A 20,372-nucleotide genomic window follows, 5' to 3' on the forward strand; every position below is an offset into this window, starting at 1 on the left:
ACTCTACTTCTTTCCTCAAGGGGTGTTCCTGAGCCAGAAGGTGGGCAATGCTTTTCGCTACCGGGCCGTGGAGAGAACAGTGGTGGCGAAGGATGTGATTCCAACCTGGAGTTCGCACCCACTGCGCTATACGGCGACCCAGTTGAGGCGGCTGAGTCGGTGCTGGCGGAGGCGGGGCGATGATGTGGCGAGTGGCCTGCACGCCGAGTTCTCGCCATCGGATATCCCTAAGCTGAAGAGCACCGTGCGCGCTGCAACCTCTTCTACCCACACTCCCGACGTAGAGCTGTACGGTGATGCAAGGGACAAAGCAGCGGAATCCGCAGACGAGGAGAATGCGTCGCATGCGCTTGTTCGTGAGCGCATGGTAGAATATCTGGCTGAACCTTCAAAGGGGGCGCTGCTGGGGTTGGCAGTGGCGCGCTTCTTCCGCTTCTAACATGTGTTTCCTTCGAGTTTTCCGCCACTTTCTCCTCTTTTCACCCTCTGTCCCCTCAGCGTATGCCTGCACATCAAACTCATCGTCCACTCCTAAGGTTGCTCACCATCACTACGACTCCACAACACAAACAACAAAGCGGGCACATAGGCGGGAGTGCCTTATGCTGTCTCTCACACCTTTAGCATGCGAGGGAGAGCCGTATGCCTTCCCATTTCCACACGACCTTCACCTCACGCACACACCACCCCATGGACATCGAGTGCAGAGACATTCGTGACGTGTGCTCTACGCTGCCTTAATGAACCTGCGCGGCAGAACATTTCGTACATCGCTTCCCTGAGCTGGAAAAACACCTTCATGTGCACGTCTGCGTGTATAACGTCATCCTCCTTCCGGACTGGGCCGTCTTCTCTTTTCTTCGCTGCTCTCGTTCTCACTAATCAAACTCCACATTTTTCTCTTAGCACATATCTGAGCGCGTAAGTATAAGCCTGTGCAAATGTGCGTGGCTGCGTATGCGGCGCCTGCTGCTGTGCGCTCCCCCCTCCTCTCGAACCCTGCTTCCCCTGCCCGCAGCGCGGTGTTGTCGGTTGGGCGTGACTCCTTGCACCTCGTAGGTACGACCCTATCTCGCAACCCCCAGATTCGTGCGCCTCTGTGCGGTAGCTCGGCCGTGCGCGGCAGCTGCTGCTTGTGTGTGTGCGCACCCACCGTTGCGGTACTGAGCGCTCCCACGCGCCGCACCTTACGCCCCCCCCCCTTTAGCCGCACTGCCCAGTGCGCCAGTGCGTGCGTTGCGCGGGCCTTGCTGATGATGCGTGAAGAGCGCCCCTCTCATCTTCCAAAAGAGCAGAATTAACCGACTGACGCTTTCACGGTGCTGTTGCCGCGGCGCCTCTCTGCTCCCCGGCTGCCCTCGCTGGTGCCGGTGCTGCTGAGCGACTGCTGCGGCGGCCGCACCTGCGTGATGCCGAGCGGTGCTGAATGGCAAGGACTCTGCGCTGGTGGGTGTGTGCGTGTGTGCGCCAGGCAGCGCCCCCTCTCCCCTTTCCTCCATGCTGCTGCCAGCGACAGAGATGAGGCTGATATGGTCCGTGTTTCAGATCCGCATGACGCACATTTCTCTCATTACATATCTTCTGAGTTGCTGCCGCGGGTGGCGCGCGCACGTGCGTGGCTGCATATGCGGCGCCTGCTGCTGTGCGCTCCCCCCTCCTCTCGAACCCTGCTTTCCCTGCCCGCAGCGCGGTGTTGTCGGTTGGGCGTGACTCCTTGCACCTCGTAGGTACGACCCTATCTCGCAACCCCCAGATTCGTGCGCCTCTGTGCGGTAGCTCGGCCGTGCGCGGCAGCTGCTGCTTGTGTGTGTGCGCACCCACCGTTGCGGTACTGAGCGCTCCCACGCGCCGCACCTTACGCCCCCCCCCCTTTAGCCGCACTGCCCAGTGCGCCAGTGCGTGCGTTGCGCGGGCCTTGCTGATGATGCGTGAAGAGCGCCCCTCTCATCTTCCAAAAGAGCAGAATTAACCGACTGACGCTTTCACGGTGCTGTTGCCGCGGCGCCTCTCTGCTCCCCGGCTGCCCTCGCTGGTGCCGGTGCTGCTGAGCGACTGCTGCGGCGGCCGCACCTGCGTGATGCCGAGCGGTGCTGAATGGCAAGGACTCTGCGCTGGTGGGTGTGTGCGTGTGTGCGCCAGGCAGCGCCCCCTCTCCCCTTTCCTCCATGCTGCTGCCAGCGACAGAGATGAGGCTGATATGGTCCGTGTTTCAGATCCGCATGACGCACATTTCTCTCATTACATATCTTCTGAGTTGCTGCCGCGGGTGGCGCGCGCACGTGCGTGGCTGCATATGCGGCGCCTGCTGCTGTGCGCTCCCCCCTCCTCTCGAACCCTGCTTCCCCTGCCCGCAGCGCGGTGTTGTCGGTTGGGCGTGACTCCTTGCACCTCGTAGGTACGACCCTATCTCGCAACCCCCAGATTCGTGCGCCTTGATGTGTTCGTCTGTAGTCTTTTTGATTGATTCTTCTGGGTGCTTTGTGGTGTCTGGAGAGGATTATGTAAGGCGTTATTTGGCGTAGAGGTAACGAAATAGACACGTAATGGTTATGCTGGGCTGGTGTGGTTCGTACCAGCTTGCGAAGGAAACGTGTGTATGATGGAGGGGTTGCAGCTGCACTGGCTCGTGGGTTGAGGTTTTGCAGCTCATGTAGGCGTCAAAGTGCATGGCTTTTTTTCCGCGTATACTCCTGTGCAGCCGTTACCCGGAGACGGGCGAACCCCTCGTGCTGACGACCGTCCTTTTCCTCCCCATTGCTGGCCTGAAAATGTTCACCGTAGCGCTCCTACTCCACCTTTTTGTTTTTCTTCTCTGCGTTCCATTTTTTTTTTTTATGTAAAACAGTGAAACTCACACAAAGTGGTAGAGTGCGGCATCGCGGAGGTGCACTGACTGTTGTCGCAGTAGGGATTCCTGCGTGGTGGATCAGCACGCGCCATGTCGCTCTTTGATGTCGATAGCAGTTGCTCTTCCTCTGACGCGCCGTCATCTTCGAGCGATGAGGGCACATTGCCAACTTGTCCACCGCCACCGCCACTAGCAACGTACGACAGCCTGCCTTCAGTTGCTAAGAGTGGCACCATCGGGAGCTGTGCCGCTCCACTGTCCGCTCTGGAGCAGCGGCGCCACATGGCACAGCTCGATGCTGCCAGGCAGCGAAACCGCGGGGTGTTGTGGCGCAACGAGCTACTCGGTTCACCCGCAGTTGACCTAAAGGGTGTAATTGCTGGTGCGTCCTCGGTGCAGGTGGAGCGTACATACGCCACTTCTGACCCAGGCAAGTTCGGCAATTCCATTGCTGCTGCGCTCAATCTTCGCCGAGAGGAGAGGGAGAAGGCGTTGCTGAAGCGCCTACAGCAGCAGCGCAAGGCTGAGGAAGAGGGCAGCGACGGCCAGGCATTAGCGGAGAAGGACACGGAGGTTGGCGTGTTCGTTACGGCCGCCTACAAAGCACTGCTGCGGCGCAACCTTCACCCAGCAGGGAGGAACATCTGTGACCAAGGCGCTCAGCTCCCTACTAAGGCTAATTACGACGATGGTGAAGGCAGCGATGAAGATAACGATGGCCCGCTGGGAGTGTACTTACGGCAGCTCGAGGGCACAGTCCACCCCGCGACACACACGAATAGTGCGCCGCCCTCAGCGAGTCAGTTGACCACCGGTGACTACTACGAATGTATCATGAAAGCGCCTCTGTTGGAAGAGAAAAACGCGTCGGGTACCGCTGTAGCGGTGGCGAGGTCAGGTGGCAGCGCTGGCGATGGGACGGAGGCGTTGCCCGCAGTAGCCTTGTCAATGGAGGGCAGCGATTTGACTTCACTTACTGCGCCGACGCTCCGTGAGACGCAAGACCTCATCAAGCACAGAGCTGCTGGCTCGTCGTCAACGCCGGGGTCACTGAATGTGCCACAGACGAACGTCGAGGAGACTAAGGGCGACGTGAAGCCTTCTGTGGCGACTGAAGGAGAAGCAGACGATGTGCACAGCGCTGTACTCACTCACGCACGACTGCTGTTCGACGCGCGTCAATCAAAGAATTACCGAGGGGTTAATCACGCCACCCTCGTCGCCGCCGCGCGTCGCTGTGATGAACGCATAGGTACCTCTTTGTTTGCTTCGCTGTCGTAACTGAGTCGATGAGGAGGAGCGACGGTGACTGAGTATCACTTGCGTGAGTCCCTCGTGTGAGCCCCTCGCGTACTCGCCGGTGTATTTTGCTTACCCATACAAAAGACCCCTCACCTGCCCCGTACGTACGCACGTCCGAACCATAAACACAAACCACCAACACGCAAGAGAGGAGGCAATGTGCAGACGCATGCATTCAGATCCCGCAAGGCAAGGAAGGAACGCGGTCGAGCCTCGGCAGCAGTCGAGAAGAAGAGAGGAGAGCTGTGAAGGGTGTTGAGGGGGGGGGAAGAGCACCTGCGGTGGCAATACAGCATGGTTCAAACTGGAGCGAGACCGGCACTCACAGGTCTCATTACCCCTTCTCCCACTGTCTCTCATTTCTCCCCATGATACTTGACTGCAGCCTCGACTTGGACTCCTTGGGTGGCTTTTGGGTATGCAGTAAAAATATTTCACTTCTTCCACAGCTCTCTGTGATGTCTCCTCCATCGCACTCGCCTTCCTTCTCCTTCCCGCACTCACGCTTCTTCCACTGTGTTAGGTTCTCACCGTCTTGGACTTTTTCTGCGTGTGGATGCGACCCTCAGTGCGCTTCCTGTGACGCAACACACCTTTATTCTCTTCGCTGGCGGGATTGTCTGCGTCGTTTTTTTTTTTTCTTCTCCCTCCTATCTTGCATCAACGCATTAAACATAGTACGCCTGTTTTTACGTACTCCTCGTCCTCCTCTTACCGGCCCCCCCCCCCCCCCCCAAACCCTCTCCCCTCGCACGGCCTCACAGTCCGCTGTTGCACTCCTCTGTCTGCCTGTATGTGTGACGCTGTGTCTCTACGTCACTCCTCACTCTTTTCTTTGGTTGTTTCGCGCACTTGTGCATCTTGCGAAGGTCGCCCCCCTCGAACGCCTGCCCACTACTTCGCCACAGCACCGTCTGCACTGCGGACGAGCGAGAGCCTCTTGTCTTATTGTACGTTTCCGCCCTTCTCGACTCAGTCGTGTTGACACGCCCTCCAGTCTCTCTTCTTTCCCCTCCCCCTCCTCCTCCTACCGGGCCACTTAAGAGGAGTTAAGATAACGCAACCAGCGCAGACAAACTAGTTGATCTTTGTCCGTGTTGTTTGACACGTCTCCCCTCGCCCGGTTGCGGTCGAGTCCTTTGACCTTGTACATGTGTGTGTGTGTGTGTGCGTGTGTGCTCGCTGACCTGGGCGCGTACACGCCACTCATCGACATCACTTCCTCCTCTTTGCCATCCCTTGTCCGACCACATCACGAGTGCTTGTCCCCCTACGTCTACTCTTCCGCGCTCCCCCTTTAGACCACGGCTCCAACAACGCCGAGAACGGCGCCCAGGCACACATTCGGCGGAGGATTTGCAAATCGAGTCAGCCGAGGCCTGAGGAGCCCGGAGGTTTGCATCAGCGTTTCGAGTGTCTTGCGAGGTGTGGTTGATGTTCGCTGATCCCTTGTACAATTTCCTTACCGAGACGCCATACGACTCACATCGTTCAATGCCCCGCTCCAACTGCGGGACGCCGGGGCAGGGTTCGATGGAGGAGGTGTTTCCGGCGCGGGGGGCGCCGGGTTCGGCGTCGGTGGGGGCGCGTAGCCGTGCCCCATTGGCGGGAGGCATCATCAGCGTTGCCACCCATAACGGTGAAGAGCTTCACTACCCTGTCGTGCAAGGACGCGCTGGCGGAAGCCTGTCGCCTCACTTGCACTCAGCGGAATGGACTTCTAGCATTGCCGCGCAGTCGAACGTGGCAGCCCGCGCTCATCAGCACACCTCCGTCACGGGCAGATTTGCGCCCACTCATAGTATGCTGCAAGGTGCGATGGACTCTGGAGGCACGAATGAGGGCGAGACCACCGCTGACGCGCAGGAGGCCTACCGACAAAGTCGTCTCACCCCGTCGTGGATTCAGCGGCATCGGCGCGCAAGCGGGGAGGCCAGGCGCAGTCCGCCACCCGCGCTTGCCTTGCGCAGCGAGCAGGTGGAGGACGTGATGCACGCGAGCACGTCTCATACCTCCACACCCTCCTGGTCGCTATCGTCGACGCCGCGCCACTCGATACAGCACACATCCCTCTCGAGTAGCCAAGCTTGGCGGTCAGGGATGGGAGCAGAGACAGCGTTGGACAGTAGTGCCAACGTAGACCGATGTCAGCACCCCGCGCCTGAAGTTGTGCCAATCAGGGTAGAAAAGGTAGGAGTAAGTACACCGGAGATGGCCGAGTACTTTGCCGAAAGTGCTGTGGATGCGGTGCGACAGCGCAGGTCTTCGTGGATGCTGAACAGCAGCAGCTCCTGCTGTCCCATTTGCCACACGCAGTCGCTGCCTCGGTCCTCGCTTCCAGAAAATAGCCCTCACCCAACAGTTTGGAGTGACACGCACACTGTGCTGGAGCGTCTCATGCGTTTCATGGAAGACCAGTCTGCGTCGATGCAGAAGCTGCACCAGCGGATGGGCGCGCTGGAAAGCACCAGCAACAGTTTACTAGAGCGTGTGCAGAAAATCGAGTCACGCACACCCGCCAACGCGGACAGTATCAACCGGGTATCAGTGGAGTCTCCCTCGCCATCTGTCACACGCACATCAGACTCGCTCGAGTCCGCGCCGCGGCCCTCAACCCGTGCCCCATCCAAGCCAGTCAACTAACGCTAGTGTGAGCACAGCCTCTCCGTAGAATGGCAGCACAAACGACGAGAAGCAACAAGTGGTAAAGGGCTTTTTTCACATCTTTGGAATCTACGAGCGTCATCTCCGTCTGTAGTGGTGTGCCGCAGGGAGGCTGACGATAAGGTCTGGAAGGGTACTGATTTGGTTCAGCGACAGCGAGTAGCTTGTGGTGTCTTACGCCGCACTGAGCAGATGAAGGGGTGGGGTGTAGAGGAAGCGATACGGCAGCGTTTGCGTGCGCAGGGCCACTCATGGCATCTGGTGCAGACGTCGTCCTCGTATGTGGAATGCGTCCAGTGAGAGCGGACATACGAGGGGAACAGCGACTCTTTTTTTCCTTGCCGATATCTACGCTCATTTTCACTCGTCCTGTTCTCTCTCGCGGTGCATGCGTCGCTTCTCTTCGTTGATGTACGTGCTTGACTCCTCGTACTCTTGCCTCTCCCTTCCATGTGTCGGTGTGTGTCCGCTTCGCTCTCGCTTACTGCAGTACTGCGGTCCATGCGCGAGCATACCCGCATGCATAGATGTAGTCTGCCTGGATGAACACCAGCTCACTTTGCTGTGTTCTTGCTTGAACGCGCGCGTGTGTATGCCTGCGTGATGATGTGCCGGCTGTTCGACTGGAGTGTTGCTTCTTGTCTTTTTTTCTCACGGTAATCACAGTTTGCTGGTGGGAAGAGAAAGGATGGGGAAGATGCGCGCTGCATCTCGAGGAGGTTGTGCTCGTCTTAGCCGCTGAAAGTATCTTCATCGAGAGGCAGAGGTAGCTACTGTTGAAGAGAGGGGGGGGGGAGTTTCGCGGTTGTTTCCTTTTTCATCCTCTCTGTGCTCTCTTGTCTTCAGGAAGGTGCCCCCTCCATTCTCCTGCTCCACCCCCTATCATCAAGCAGAGGAACTGAGGTGAATGAGTGAGGTAAAGAGACAATTTCCACAAACCAGGCGCGGCGCTTTTTTATTTATTTTTCTTATTGTCTTGTGCGCTGGGCATCACCGCTGACGGGGGAGGGGTCACCTCAGCGCGTGGTATCCCGGGTCTAGCGCCCTCACCTTGTTGGGAAGCCAGGCAGCCCCGTAGTCCTGCCAACGCTGAAGCACTCCTGCTGGCGACCGAGTCCAGTCCCCACGACGTGAGGGTGTCAGAGCGGTGTATTGCCACGGATGTCGGCGGTCGGGTCCTGGATAGCGTGGCGCCAGAGCAGCCAGCGGCAGGGAAGACGCCTGTGCCACCCATGTGATGGGCAGAGTGCCTGCGTGACTCGAACGCATTCCACCCGACCCTCGCTGCCCACTGGTGTGGAGAGCCTGCGCTACCCCGTGGGATGCACCATGTGGCGACCGGCATGACGGGGGCGACTGTGAGGCAACCCGCGGAGCGTGGGGTGTGTATGGTGTGTGGGGCAGGGGCGGTGCTGAGACGACCGAGTGGGAGCATTGCTGTAACACGTGCCTACCGCTGCCTCCCACCACACGATGGGCCTCTGGCAGGCCGCGGGGCCGAGTGGCGTCTGAACTCGTGCGCTGTGTGGCGGAGAATGCAGACATGTCGAGCCATAAAAGCGTGCCGGGCAGAGCGAGAGCACCGTTGATGACGTTTGTTCTCCTTGTGTGTCCCTCTCAGCCTCTTACCGTGACTCACTCATGGGCCATGGCTAGCGTTCCTCTAACTCCATCCGTGCAGCGAGATGACACCCCGCCTACGTTTGTTCACCACAACTCGCTCCTTTTCTTTTTCCCCTTCTCTTTTCCACTGTCTTGGGCATGAGTACGACATACACCGCAGGTAACCAAGAAAAAGGCCCTTACCTGTTTCACCGTGGCTGGGCAACCTGTTGCTCTTCACTCTGTGTCTCCTTCAGCGTCTAGATGGACATATTTTTTGGTGTGAGGAGAGGGTTAACGGCCATGTATTTCCTAGCGCTTGCGAAGGCTAATTATGCCGTGGCGTACGACTTGAGCACTGTGAATTAGGAGGTGAGTTCCGTCAACCACCTCAGCCCTGCCGCCAAGGGTGTACAGGTGGACGCTGAGGCTAGCAGTGCCGGTGAGTTGCCGTACGAGACTCTCAACACTGCCACTGTGATCCAGTTAGTGGAGAGGACGCTTGATATGTCTCTGTTGCTGCACAGCAAGGTCCACTCTGCGGAGGCTGTCAGCGATGGCAACTTGAACCCCGCGTTTCCTCAACTGAGCGAAGAGGACGTGTGCCGTGCGGTGGTACAGTAGTCCCTACCATACGGCCGCTTCGTTGGTGAATTCTGAATGCTGACGCTGGGCCGTAGCTGCTTCGATGCTGAGATCGCACTTCCGCTGGATCACTGAATTGGTGGAAAACCTTCTCTTTCACAACTCCACGTCGGTCGTAAAGGTCGTCGACGACCCGTTGAACTGGTCCATCTGACGCTACGAGCAGGTGCGTGGCCCCCCCCCCCGCTGTGTTGGTCCGCTGTTTGGCTTCTACCTTGAGCGTATCTTTTTCGACACTTCTGACCTCGTGCGAGACCGCGATAACAACAAGGCGGTTCAGGTGCTCATCTGCGCGGACACGTGCGGCATCACCGAAGTCTTCTTCATTGCCCCCCTCTATCGACCACCTGCGCAGCAACGATGAAGCTGCCCAGGAGGGGCTGTTGAGGTCGGCGCCGCCGAAGCGCCCCCCTTATGAATTGTCGCGAGGCGCACCTGCCCAATGATCTGCACGGCGTCCGGCTCTTCACTGAGGCGCATCACATCAAGGCGATCAATGCTGAGTTTGGCCTCTGCGACCCGACGGGTTTTGACCTCAGTAGGGTGGGGGACAGCTGACTCATTAATTAGTGCGCCCTATATACCATCCTTGTTGGAGTAACCGCATCTCAAAGACGCCGCTCTGGTGGACGCAGAGGAGCCGTGAGTGGTGGCGGTCTTGAGCACCATGGCGCCGGCGACCTTGGCCCTTTGTGCTGGCGAGCGAACGAACTTTCTGGGATGTATTCTACATCACCATCATGCGACGAGCTGAGACAGACATCCACGATGAGGCGTTCTCTTGCCCCAGCTATGCTAGGGAGCTGCTGAGTCAGCTCTAGGCGACACGGTCGGGTTCGCTGGGAGTGAGATGGTCAGCTGCAACATCGCTCTTGTCCACGTGGCAGACCTGGACTCCATTGTGTCCTACACGGACCGCCTCGCTGCCAAGGAGGACGTGCACCGTCTCGGTACGTACGTGATGAGGAATACAGTTCAGGTGTCAAGCCTCGCTGGTCTGAGGCACATGATACGGAGCGGAATCTACCGGAAATAGCTTCCAGAAGAGCGTGTGCGCTACATCCAGTGTGCCGTGTGGATCTCTATGTGTTGATGGGCCTCTTAGCGTGCAGCACCCCACAGAGCGGACATGCCTCCTACGACCTCTTTTGGTTTCTTCTTAGCTCGCCGTTCTCTTTCATTTTGTTCTCTTCGATGAACTAAATGTACAGCACCGCTCCAGTGTATTGGACACGCTGCTGCTGCTGCTCTATTCCTTCCCTCGTGTTGTTCTCTGCGCGTGTGTATATGTCTGTACAAGGGGGGAACGGCCGTCATGACGACTGCTGTCGTGTACGGCACCACTCGCATACGGTGCGCTCCCTCATGTGCTATGCGATCAACGATGTGCTGCTCTGCTGAACGTGCGGCGATGAGCGCACCCAAGCACCATGTGCTTCACACACCGCACATGAAGCGCATGGCGCTTGGCAAGCCTACACGTGATTCAAAGAGAGCTGAGACCCGTGAATAGTGCGTGTGTGCGTGTGTGTGTGTGTGTACGCCTGCGCAAAAGGGCTGGGACGATCTCTCACAGGTGTGCATCGCTCGTGGCAAAAAATGTGTCAGGGGTCGCGCTTCCCTTCTTTTTCGTTCAGAGACACAACAATTGGCGGGCGTTCCAACGTTTTGCCCGTTCGCTTTCATTCCTTCGGTGCGCACCACCCACGAAAGTTGCCGCCGCCATAGACGCGCGCGCTGTTGTGCGTCACTGCGTATGCCAGGGGGGACGGCGACTCCGCACGGCGGCCCTCACCTCCTGCCGTGTCGACGACGCGGTGATGGTCGCTTATCACTCACAGCAGTGATAGACGTGCAAAGGCATGCCGAGAGCGAACACACACTTGCCTCACTCTTAAAAGAACACGAAACCCTGACAATGTGGAGTTTAGCCCCGTTTTGGTGTGAACTCTCACCTCTCGGTGCGTGGCTGATGCCCCCCTCCCCATGTAGAGTGCATCCTCTATCGAGAGCGTGCGTGCGCGCTCCTGCAGGATGACTGGCGTCGACGGGTGCGCTTCTTTTCACCACTGTCCGAAGTCGAAGGCGCCCATCCCTCTTCTCCGACAACAGTCATATTTTGATTCGCTTCAGCTCTCAGCAAATGGGGACGCGCGAAGAAGGGAGCTGCCGCGCTGTGCACTACGCCATATCTGTCATATCCCACTACGTTCATGAGCAAACAGCAACACGACGTTGTGAAAGAAACCTCAAACGGCAGCGACAACTTTCCCTTCTTTCGGTCATTGGCTCGCCGTACTCCTCTCCAATGACTGCTGCTGCTGCTGCTACTTCTGTGGCGGCTTCTTCGATCTGTGTGTCTGCGCACGCGTCTGTACACCTTTGACACCGCGCACTTTCCCATTTGCCACCCCCTCCCATCACGCCGACAATACGGTACCCATTCGTTAGTGTTTTTCACACTGCCCTCCGTGCCTTTCACCTCCCTTCCTCTCGCCACCCGAAAGGCGCAAAACAACAACTCAAGCTGCTGCACAGGGGAGTGGGGGGGGGGGGTGGCGAATAAAAGTAAAGCCACACCGCAGCGAAGGTAGCGAAAGCGAAACAAGTAGGAAAAGGACGAGGTACTCAGAGGGCGAGAGTGTGAAAAGGAGGGGGGGGTGCGAGCTGCACGGAGCAATCGATCGTCCGCAGCATCTCCATTCCTCTCTACCCCCCCCCCCCCCCCCGATTCCCCGCTTCCACCGCCCTTTGTTTTGCTCGTATTGGTTTTCCTCTGCTCTCGCTCCCCTTGTTTTTGCTCTCCCCCTTTTCTGTCTGGATACCCCCGCTTTTCTTTTCATTGGTTTCTTCCCCCTCTTCTTCCCCCCTCTTCTTCCCCCTCCCTCTCTCTCTCTCTCTCTCTTTGTTGTTTCCATTTTCCACGCATTGAGCCGCTCTGTTTCTCTCCCCGCGTTGGAGGGTGGAGCGACGAAGCGACGCACGCACCTACACACACGACAGGAGGAAGAAAAGAAACAAGCAAATATAACCGAGCGTGGGGCATACACGGTGTGAGTACTCTGGCGCTTATCGAACGATTCGTTACCACTTTCATCCCCACAACTGCCGGAGCATTGCTCATAAGAAAAGTGTCTGTGCGTCTGCGTCTGTGAAGGGCAAAAGGGACTGGGACGCACAGGGCTGGCCACCAGGTAGCTGCATTTATGTGTTTACTCTCTCTCTCATTCTCGACCACCCGCCGTCTCCGCCACCGTCTCAGCGGATTCATCTTGCCGCGTAGTGTACATCAGAAACAAAAAAGAAAAGTGATGATTCCAGTGGCGTCCCCGACAGCCACACTCACACTTTATAGTGCACAGCAGCAAACATTCAAGGGTATATTATCATTAGGTGTTATTTCTTCATTTTTTACATTTGTGCTCTTCCCAAACAGCAGCCGTCTCCTTGGCGTCTTTCTCCGCACCACCTTTCACTTTCTCCTCCATTTTAGCCATCCTTTCTCTCTCTGTGTGTGTGTGCGCACCTGCTGCTATACGAGTATCGTGAAGGCCGAGTATGCGTGGCTTCCTCACCCTCCCCTCTCCCTTCTCTACATTTTCCCCACCTCTTCGAACTTTTTCCCTTTCTGCCGTTTGCTGCCGCTCTCCTCTCTTTCCTTTGCCTGTTTTCTTTTTTAAATCGTCGCTCCACCTGCGCTCGTGATCCTCCTCCTCTCGATACCTTTACTGATCCCCACTTCTGTGTATACTACTCCTGCACCGCTCTGTTCTCTTCTTCCACCCCCATCCGTTCGCCCTAGCCGAGTTGAGTGGTTTCCTCTCTCCAATTCCCCTGTTTTTCTCTCTTCCCCAACCATCGAGCAAACCGAAAAGGGGAGAATTGCCATTTACTTTTTCAAGACCGAGGCCCTCAATCGGACGGCGTGGATGAGGTGGCACTCACTCCTCCTTTTTTTTTTGCCTTGCTGTTCTTGTGCGTACACAGGCTTGTTTCCCCTCCCCTCCCATACCCCCTTTTCTTGTCATCATTTTTCCCTCGCTTCTCCGTGTGTATTGTGGTTGCGGTGTGTGCTTTCTGTTTCCTGCTCTCTCTTCCTCTCGGTTCTCTTCGTTGGTGCTCTCTCGCACTCTTCCCCCCTCTGCCGACACATGACGCGCTCTCTGTTTCTCTTTGTGTGTCGCGTTAGTGCCAGAGGGTCCACTGCATTGGTCAAGTAGACGTAGTGCTCAGCGCTATCCCTCTCACACTGCTCTTCTGTTTTTCTTTTTTCTTTCCACACACTCTCTCTGTTGCACTTCCTCCACACCTTTGAATCTATAACTGCCCCCCTCCCCCACCCCCCACACACACGCAGCAGGTAAGAGTGAGTGAGTCCTTTCACAAGTGCTAACGCGAAGCTTACCTCCGCCACCTCTCCCTCCCCTTTTCTTTTTTTTCATTTACCCGCGTGAGTCAATACAATCTAGGTGGTCGAAGGCGCCGCGTGGAAACACGCAGGCAAAGGAGAGGGAAACCAGCAAAGGAGTCGAAGCGCAAGAAAGCTCGTGAGACGTTACACGTACGAGGAGAGAGCAAAACAAGTATCATCGTCGGCAATACGCCCATAAGTGAAGTGCACTTTTCGATGTAGGGAACCCATTACAGTGCGGCCTTTGGTGCTTCTGGATTTCTGCTGATTTTACTCTCTTCGTTTGTGTGTGCGTGTGTGTTTCTTTATAGAGTTTGGTATCTGCCGTTGTATTTCGTTTCAGGTGTTTGTTCTTGTTCTGTTGTCTTCAGGTTGTTGCTGTTCTCCCACTGATTTCTGGCGTTGCGTGTGTGTGGGCGTTTGTGTGCACCACATCTCATGTTGTCGCTCATTTGCATTGTGTGCTCTCTTGTGCCGTCGCGACTGCCTCGCTGCGCTTTCATCTCTCCCCCCCTCTCTCGCTCTCTTTCACTTTGTTGAGTTGCACTCGTACTTTATCCTGCTTCTCTACCCCCTTGCTCGTTGCTCCCTTTTCGCCATCATCTTTCCACATCGCCTGACGTTGCTGTTTTCGATCGCTAGTCTTTTTCGGTGTGCTGTGTGCCGGAACACCACACAGTACACCCATTCCCATCGCTGTGGTTCTCGCGCTCTTCTCTTGCTGCTGTTGCACTCCATCTTTGCGTAAATTCCACAGCTTTGCCGCTTCCGAGTGACGGTGTGGGTCGGGCGCCGGCATCTTCTGAGGGCCCCTTTGCGGTGGCTGTGCGTGCTTGCGCAGTGTACAGGCTGGTATCGCGTTGAGAGAGAGGTACGCACCTCTGTGTTTCTCTTGTCCAATCTCTTCTTCCCCCCCCCCCTTTCTCTCTGCACGTGTGTGTTGGTCGCTTCACTTTCCTGTTGGCACCCGGCCTTCCTGTACTGCCCACGTCTCCAGCCTTTGCACCTCGACTTGGCTCTATTTGGGTAGAGGGGGGGGGGCACCATACACACCCACACCCACCCACACCCACACACACGCACACATATACAGCAGTGCACACGCAGTCCTCTTCGTCTTGCTGTGCTCTCCATCGAACAGCTGCCATGAAGCTTCCAATAGTGATTCCCACCGCTGAGTCGGCACAGCAGTCCACCGCTCCGTTGACGCTGTCGACCAGCTCAGAGTCGTGGGGATCATGTGTTGATAAAGCATCGCCAGCTAACTCCTACTCCGTGTCGCTGGAGAAACGTTGCCGAGGTCAACGGAACCACGTCGTCAAGCCAGCCGCCATGCCCGATGGTGGAGCTGAGTGCGAGGAGCTCTGCGTCGCTCCTTCCATGGATACGACAGCAGCGGAAGAGCGTGCAGCGGACGACATGGAAAACTGCAAAGAGATGCCTAGTAAGTGTGAGGAGGTCGTATTACCGCCGTCGCGCTGTGCTGGCGTCCTCGTGGATGGGGTGTCGTCGCCCGCAACGCCCAAACTACCAGGCATGTGGTGCGGATCACCTGTGCGACAGTCTGCAGCTGCTGCACTGGTGAACTCAGGCGCGGATGACCCACACCTCGCCTCCGCTGCTCGTGCCGCTCCCCTCATCTGCTCAGCCCCTCTGCGCATCTCAGCTTCCGAGATGGACACGGCAGCTCAACATGCACTCAAGAACCCAAGCGATTACAGCTCGTTCGCGTCAAAGGCCATGCATGCCATCACCCTCCAAGCCTCAACTGCCGGGCCTCCGCTTCGGTCAAACTGCTCTCGCAGCGACTTGTCCTCGCTCGTAGGCGGCTCCTCTGTGGATGATCCGACGGGGGTGCGTCAACTGTACAGCATGCCCGGCTCGCGTGTGGGCAGCTCGCTGGGAATTCCAACACTTGCCCAACGAGGTGCGGCGCAACTGTCGGCGGCGGCCGACGCCTTCTCGATGGAGCGTTTTGCCGCCTTCTACGAGGTGGCGCTGGAGGAGTTGGTGGACGAGTGCGAGCGCCGCGTCACCAACGCACCAGCGGCATGGCGGGACAGCCAGCGGCAGCTAATTGGCGGTGACATGAATCGTGACTTGGCCACTAGCACGCATTCCTTCGACTCCCCACGTAGCAGCGCGATGTCCCCACTCGGCCGCGTGCCCTCTAGCGTGGCACTCAACTGCAACGCCCTTGTGAACCTGCCATGCTTCACAAACCCGCTACACAATACACACGGACTGCACCTCCGCGAACTCAGCGGTGACATCGAAGCTGACCCGCATCGCACCCCCGCACCACCGCCTCCGCTGTCGCTGCATACAGGCACAGCGTTCTTCAGCGTTGCTGGGCATGCTCGCCAGGAAGAGCAGGAGACAACCGTAGGGGCTAAGATGACCGTGTCGACGCTGCTCGCCGCCCTTGGCCGGCATCACGGTAAGATGGCACCAATGGTGTTCATCGCTGGCCTGGCCTACCTTGCGCGAGTCACGATGCAGTGCGCCTCAGAGTTTCTGAGCGTTACACGTGCCAACTGGTACCGTCTCACCACCACCGCCATTCTTGTTGCCGCCAAAGTGTACGACGATCACAGCTCCTCTCGCTTGAACGCCTGCTTTGCCAGATCCTCCGGCATTCCGCTGGAAGAGATGACGAGGCTGGAGCTTGACTTCCTGTACCTCCTTGATTTCGACCTGCTCCTGAAGGAGTCGGAGGTGGAGCAGTGGCTGATTTGGATGGAGACGCTTGCCTTACGCCGCGACGTGATGACGCCACTTAATAGTTACGTGTTAGGCACCAGCGCGAGCATGGTGGCTGCCCAACTCGCCAGCCCCCCCAAACAGGCCCTCACAAGCCGTCCAACACTTTCAGAGAACTGGGAGCGCAGCAAGACAGGCACGATATGCGAGGCGAGTCGCACCCCAGGTCTATCCAGCGTGGTGCTGGGGGGCGAAGATGAGACGGTTAGGACCTCATCGTCCTCAGCAGCCGGCCCGCGCAGCTTTTCGCAGGTGTATGTCGCGAGCAACTCCATGGAGACAGCTCACGGGGTCGTGGACAGCGCTGCGAGCTCGCGATGTCTCACTGGTGCAGCAGCGGAGGCTGACATGCCTTCCCTCACTGCCCCCCTCGCCTATCTCCCCAGCTTTCCTCTACGCAGTGCCGCTAGCTCGATGCTGCTTCCGCCCAGTCTGTTGGACGGCACCTTCAGTGCCGTGAGTGCGGCGAGCCTCCCAGGCGGCGCACCCTCTTCCCTCAATGACCGGCGGGCCTTCGTTCCACCGCTACCGATTCACAACGCGCTGCCGCTTCGACCACCGATGTCTAGGACGCGTCTGTTCAGCGTCGTGCACGGCACTGTCGAGCCGCCGAGCCCAATTTCGGTGCGGCAGCTCTGCCGTCTTAGTGGTAGCTTGCCAAGTCCGCTGCGGCCCCCCTCGGTAGAGCGGCGCCCGCCGGTGCGTTTTTTCAAGTCACAAGGGACGCACCCTCATGGGCCGAGCCGCCACGTTGGTGGGGCAGCCGGCTCCACTGACCTCGCCCTGTACGGCACCGTGGATAGTGGTTGCAAGGTTTTGAAGCAGTGGTTTCCTGAGCGCATAAAAAGGGCGGGCAGAGCAAGGACAGCTGGCCGGGCTTCAGCTCCCGCCGTGACAGACGCGAAGTACTGCCCAGACTCCGCCGCCAGTCACCAATACAAGAAACGGTGGGGCCCATTCGGTATGGTGCAGCATGTGCGTGATGTTCTCGGTGTAACGGCGTCTCTGGTGCGTGGTCAGCTGAACGTGCTGGCACCGTCAACACATGCCGAGGAAGTGAGTCGACTGCCGCCGCCGCAACAGCAGCAACGACAGTCAAGGTCGCAGCCGGTGCAGTGGTCCGCCAACAGCGTTTCTGGAAGTGGTGGACGTGTGAGTTTGCAACCACAGTCGTTCGCCACACCGCCGCGCTGCAGCAGCAGCGGCGGCACCTATCCCCCTTTTCCTGCGAAGTTGATGGGGGAGCCAAAGCCGCAAGTAGGTGGTGCACCACCCGCCACCACAATCATGTCTCTTGTGCCTACCGGCTTTCCTCCCCAGCCTGGCCCTGCCGGAACTACTCGTCACCACGGCGTTCCTGCTCCGCCTGGCGACAGCGCCAGGCGGAGCAGGACACCCCGAAGTAGCCCACAGCGTGTTGACCCGTACTCGTCGGCGAAATCTCAGCCCTATGCGAGTACGGTCGCCAACGTCACCGTTGCTCAGCCAACAGCGGGGAAAGCCGCAGATGAGGCGTACGCTGACGGCGACTACTCTCACGATGAGGAAGACGAGGAGTATGAGGAGTGCGAGTACGGCTACTACGATGAGGGCGGTTACTTCCACTACTACGATGACGAGGGTGTGGAGGGGGAGTACGACGACTACTGCAGTGAAGAGGAGGAGGGTGCGTGGTACGAGGAGGATGAAGAGGACGAGGCTGCATACTTCCAGCGATGTCGGCGACCACTCACCCACTCGCCGCCGTCCTTATAGTGTAAGGATGTGTTGGCAAATGAAGTGGCACTGCAGGGGTGTCCCCCTCGCCCTCTCTTCTTTGGTGTCCTCTGCACCTCCCCAACGCACATCTCGTCTCTCTTCCTTCTCCTCTCCCTGCTTCGAGCTCTGCTCACAGAGCAAAAGAGGGGAGGGGAGAAGGAAGAGAGACGAGGGAATCTTTGCAAACACAAACACCTGCAGAAGCACTCAAGCGAGGCATACGCGCCTCGATGGGGTGCGTGGTCGACCGTCGCCCACCCAACAACAGGAGGCACACGTGCGGGCGGAGGAGAGCGCTTCTCCTCTTTGTCAGTCTCCTGCACCGCTTTTCTGCTGTTGCCCTCGAGGAAAGGGGAAAGAGTTTGGAGAAGGGCCAGCGTTGCCTCCAATCCACCCTCTGTCCACCCCTTCCACCATTCATCCCTGTGTGTTGCTTTCCCCTTATTTGCAGGGGTTTGGTTCCGATGTTTTCGCTTCTCGCGCCGTATTGGCCCCCCAAGTTGTTCGATTTTGCTTCTCTTAAGTGTCAGCTGTGTATGTTGGCGCTCGCGCGTCAGGTAGTTCGAGGGAGACACATGCCGGCGGAAGTAGGCTCTTTTTTTGTGTGTGTGTGGTGTAGGTGCGTCATTAGCTCTGTCCAGTTCGCTTCAGCAGCTGCTGCAGGTATGTGGAGTAGTCTGTTTCTCTTTCACTCCTTCACCTATTCATACGTACATACATGTACATGTATATATGTACGTATGTATAGGTGTATGTATGCATAGATGTACGCGTATGTCGGACTCACGTCTGGAGCTCAATTGGACTGATTCGCCTCTCTTTCTCGTGTGCTCCTTCGTTACCGTTCGTTGTTGGCTGTTTCTGCTGGATTTTTTAATCGCTGATGGTTTCGAGACAGGTATCTATTGCTGCTGTGCTGAGCTGCACATGTTATTGCTCTCCTTTTCTCTTTCTACTTTCATGTGCTTGCGTCGTTGTTTGCTTCCTCGTTTACCTTGTGCTTGCTACTTATCTGTTTTGGTTATGCTCTACCTCGTGTGTCTCTGGTGGCGCTTACCCTTCTACTCTCTCATCATGTGTGCTCTCTTTGTGTCTTCTCCGCCAGAGCCCATCCCCGCCCCTTCGCTGCTTTCGCAGCCCCACAGCTCTTTGAGCGGTTTGGGAGGAGGCACAATGATGCATGTCTTTTTGTAGGCTGGTGCAAGGCAGCACCGGGTGCGGCTTAGCGGTTCACAGAGCTCTTGCCGTGTGTGTGCATGTGTGTGTGCATGCTGGTGGTGGTGGTGGTGCGCTCTCTCCCCCTTCCCCACTCCCCACCCTTTTTAGCCCTTCTGTGTTTTCTTCTTTTTTTTTTTCGTTCCTTCGGCCATCATTTCTCCAATGGGGGTGCGAGACAGCGGGGTGGTGCACGGAAGGGGTGCCAGCGGGTGCACTCACACGCACCCACTCATACAGGCACGGATCGCATAACGAACAGCGTATCACTTTCTTCTTCATGCCTCTCTCTTCCCTCAAGGTACAAATATATATATGTATATATATATATATATATATACATGCATACATGTACCAGCGGGTTGAGTAAGCGAACCACAGCACTAACTTTGCCGTCTTTCACCCTCTCATCCGTCACTCTTCAGCAGGCTTGGCTACAGATGTAACATTGCGTCAAAGTAGTCGGACAGGGACTCTCGCTCGGAGTCACCCCACATACACACCATCAACGAGCACCAACCCCCCCTCCGAAGAAAAAAAAAGGAAAAACCATCCGTGTGAAGGTGAAGGTGCACACTCCCCTACGCACACACCGCATGCGTACGCTATCATCGTGGCCTCTTTTGTTTCCTTGCTAATGCCTTGTGCGTCACTGCGCGTTGGGGAGGGTGGCGTCGGAAACAACAACGCGATCGGAGTGCATGCAGTAGTGCGTGGCATGTCATCCCATCCTTCTGCTGCCGTGGTAGCTGGCACCCTGGTTCCTACACCATCCCCACGGCACCTGCCATTCTCTTTGCCTTCGCTTTTCTGGAACCTCTTCGCTTCCACGCATCTATCTGCCCACATTTCGGACGCTTTTCTGCCTGACACGCCCATACACTCGGCGTGTGCCCGATACACTCACTTAACAGGAGCAACGAAGTGTCCACACAGCGACCAAGCACGTTACGTGGGTAAATTGCACAGACACTCGCCGCACGCGCTTGCAACTCTCCTCACACGCGTTATCACGTCTCCCCCCCAAAAACACGCGGATTCGGGTTATCCCCCCCCACTTCAGCGCTCACACTAGATTCTTCGCCTCGTAAGCAAACACGCATTTTTCTGTACTCTGTACCTCAGTAGTTTGCCTATAGACCACAACAGCGCAAACGACCTTTC

General features: G+C 57.3%; 3 protein-coding genes across 3 annotated transcripts; all 3 read left to right on the forward strand.

Moving 5' to 3' along the window:
• Positions 1-2,938: 2,938 nt before the first annotated feature.
• LBRM_33_0800 (conserved hypothetical protein) lies at positions 2,939-4,129 on the forward strand (the record flags this gene model as incomplete). Its single annotated transcript, XM_001567800.1, has 1 exon — positions 2,939-4,129. One exon carries the CDS (start codon positions 2,939-2,941, stop codon positions 4,127-4,129), a length of 1,191 nt encoding a protein of 396 aa, XP_001567850.1.
• A 1,455-nt stretch (positions 4,130-5,584) lies between these two features.
• Positions 5,585-6,793, forward strand: LBRM_33_0810 (conserved hypothetical protein; the record flags this gene model as incomplete). The annotated part of the gene is made up of 1 exon (XM_001567801.1): positions 5,585-6,793. The coding sequence occupies one exon, from the start codon at positions 5,585-5,587 to the stop codon at positions 6,791-6,793; it is 1,209 nt and encodes a 402-aa protein (XP_001567851.1).
• An 8,551-nt stretch (positions 6,794-15,344) lies between these two features.
• Positions 15,345-17,990, forward strand: LBRM_33_0820 (putative G1 cyclin CycE4; the record flags this gene model as incomplete). Its single annotated transcript, XM_001567802.1, has 1 exon — positions 15,345-17,990. The coding sequence occupies one exon, from the start codon at positions 15,345-15,347 to the stop codon at positions 17,988-17,990; it is 2,646 nt and encodes an 881-aa protein (XP_001567852.1).
• Between the last annotated feature and the right edge of the window lie 2,382 nt (positions 17,991-20,372).

The sequence above is a fragment of the Leishmania braziliensis genome, chromosome 33 (genome assembly GCF_000002845.2).
Source record: "Leishmania braziliensis MHOM/BR/75/M2904 complete genome, chromosome 33".
NCBI lineage: Eukaryota > Euglenozoa > Kinetoplastea > Trypanosomatida > Trypanosomatidae > Leishmania > Leishmania braziliensis.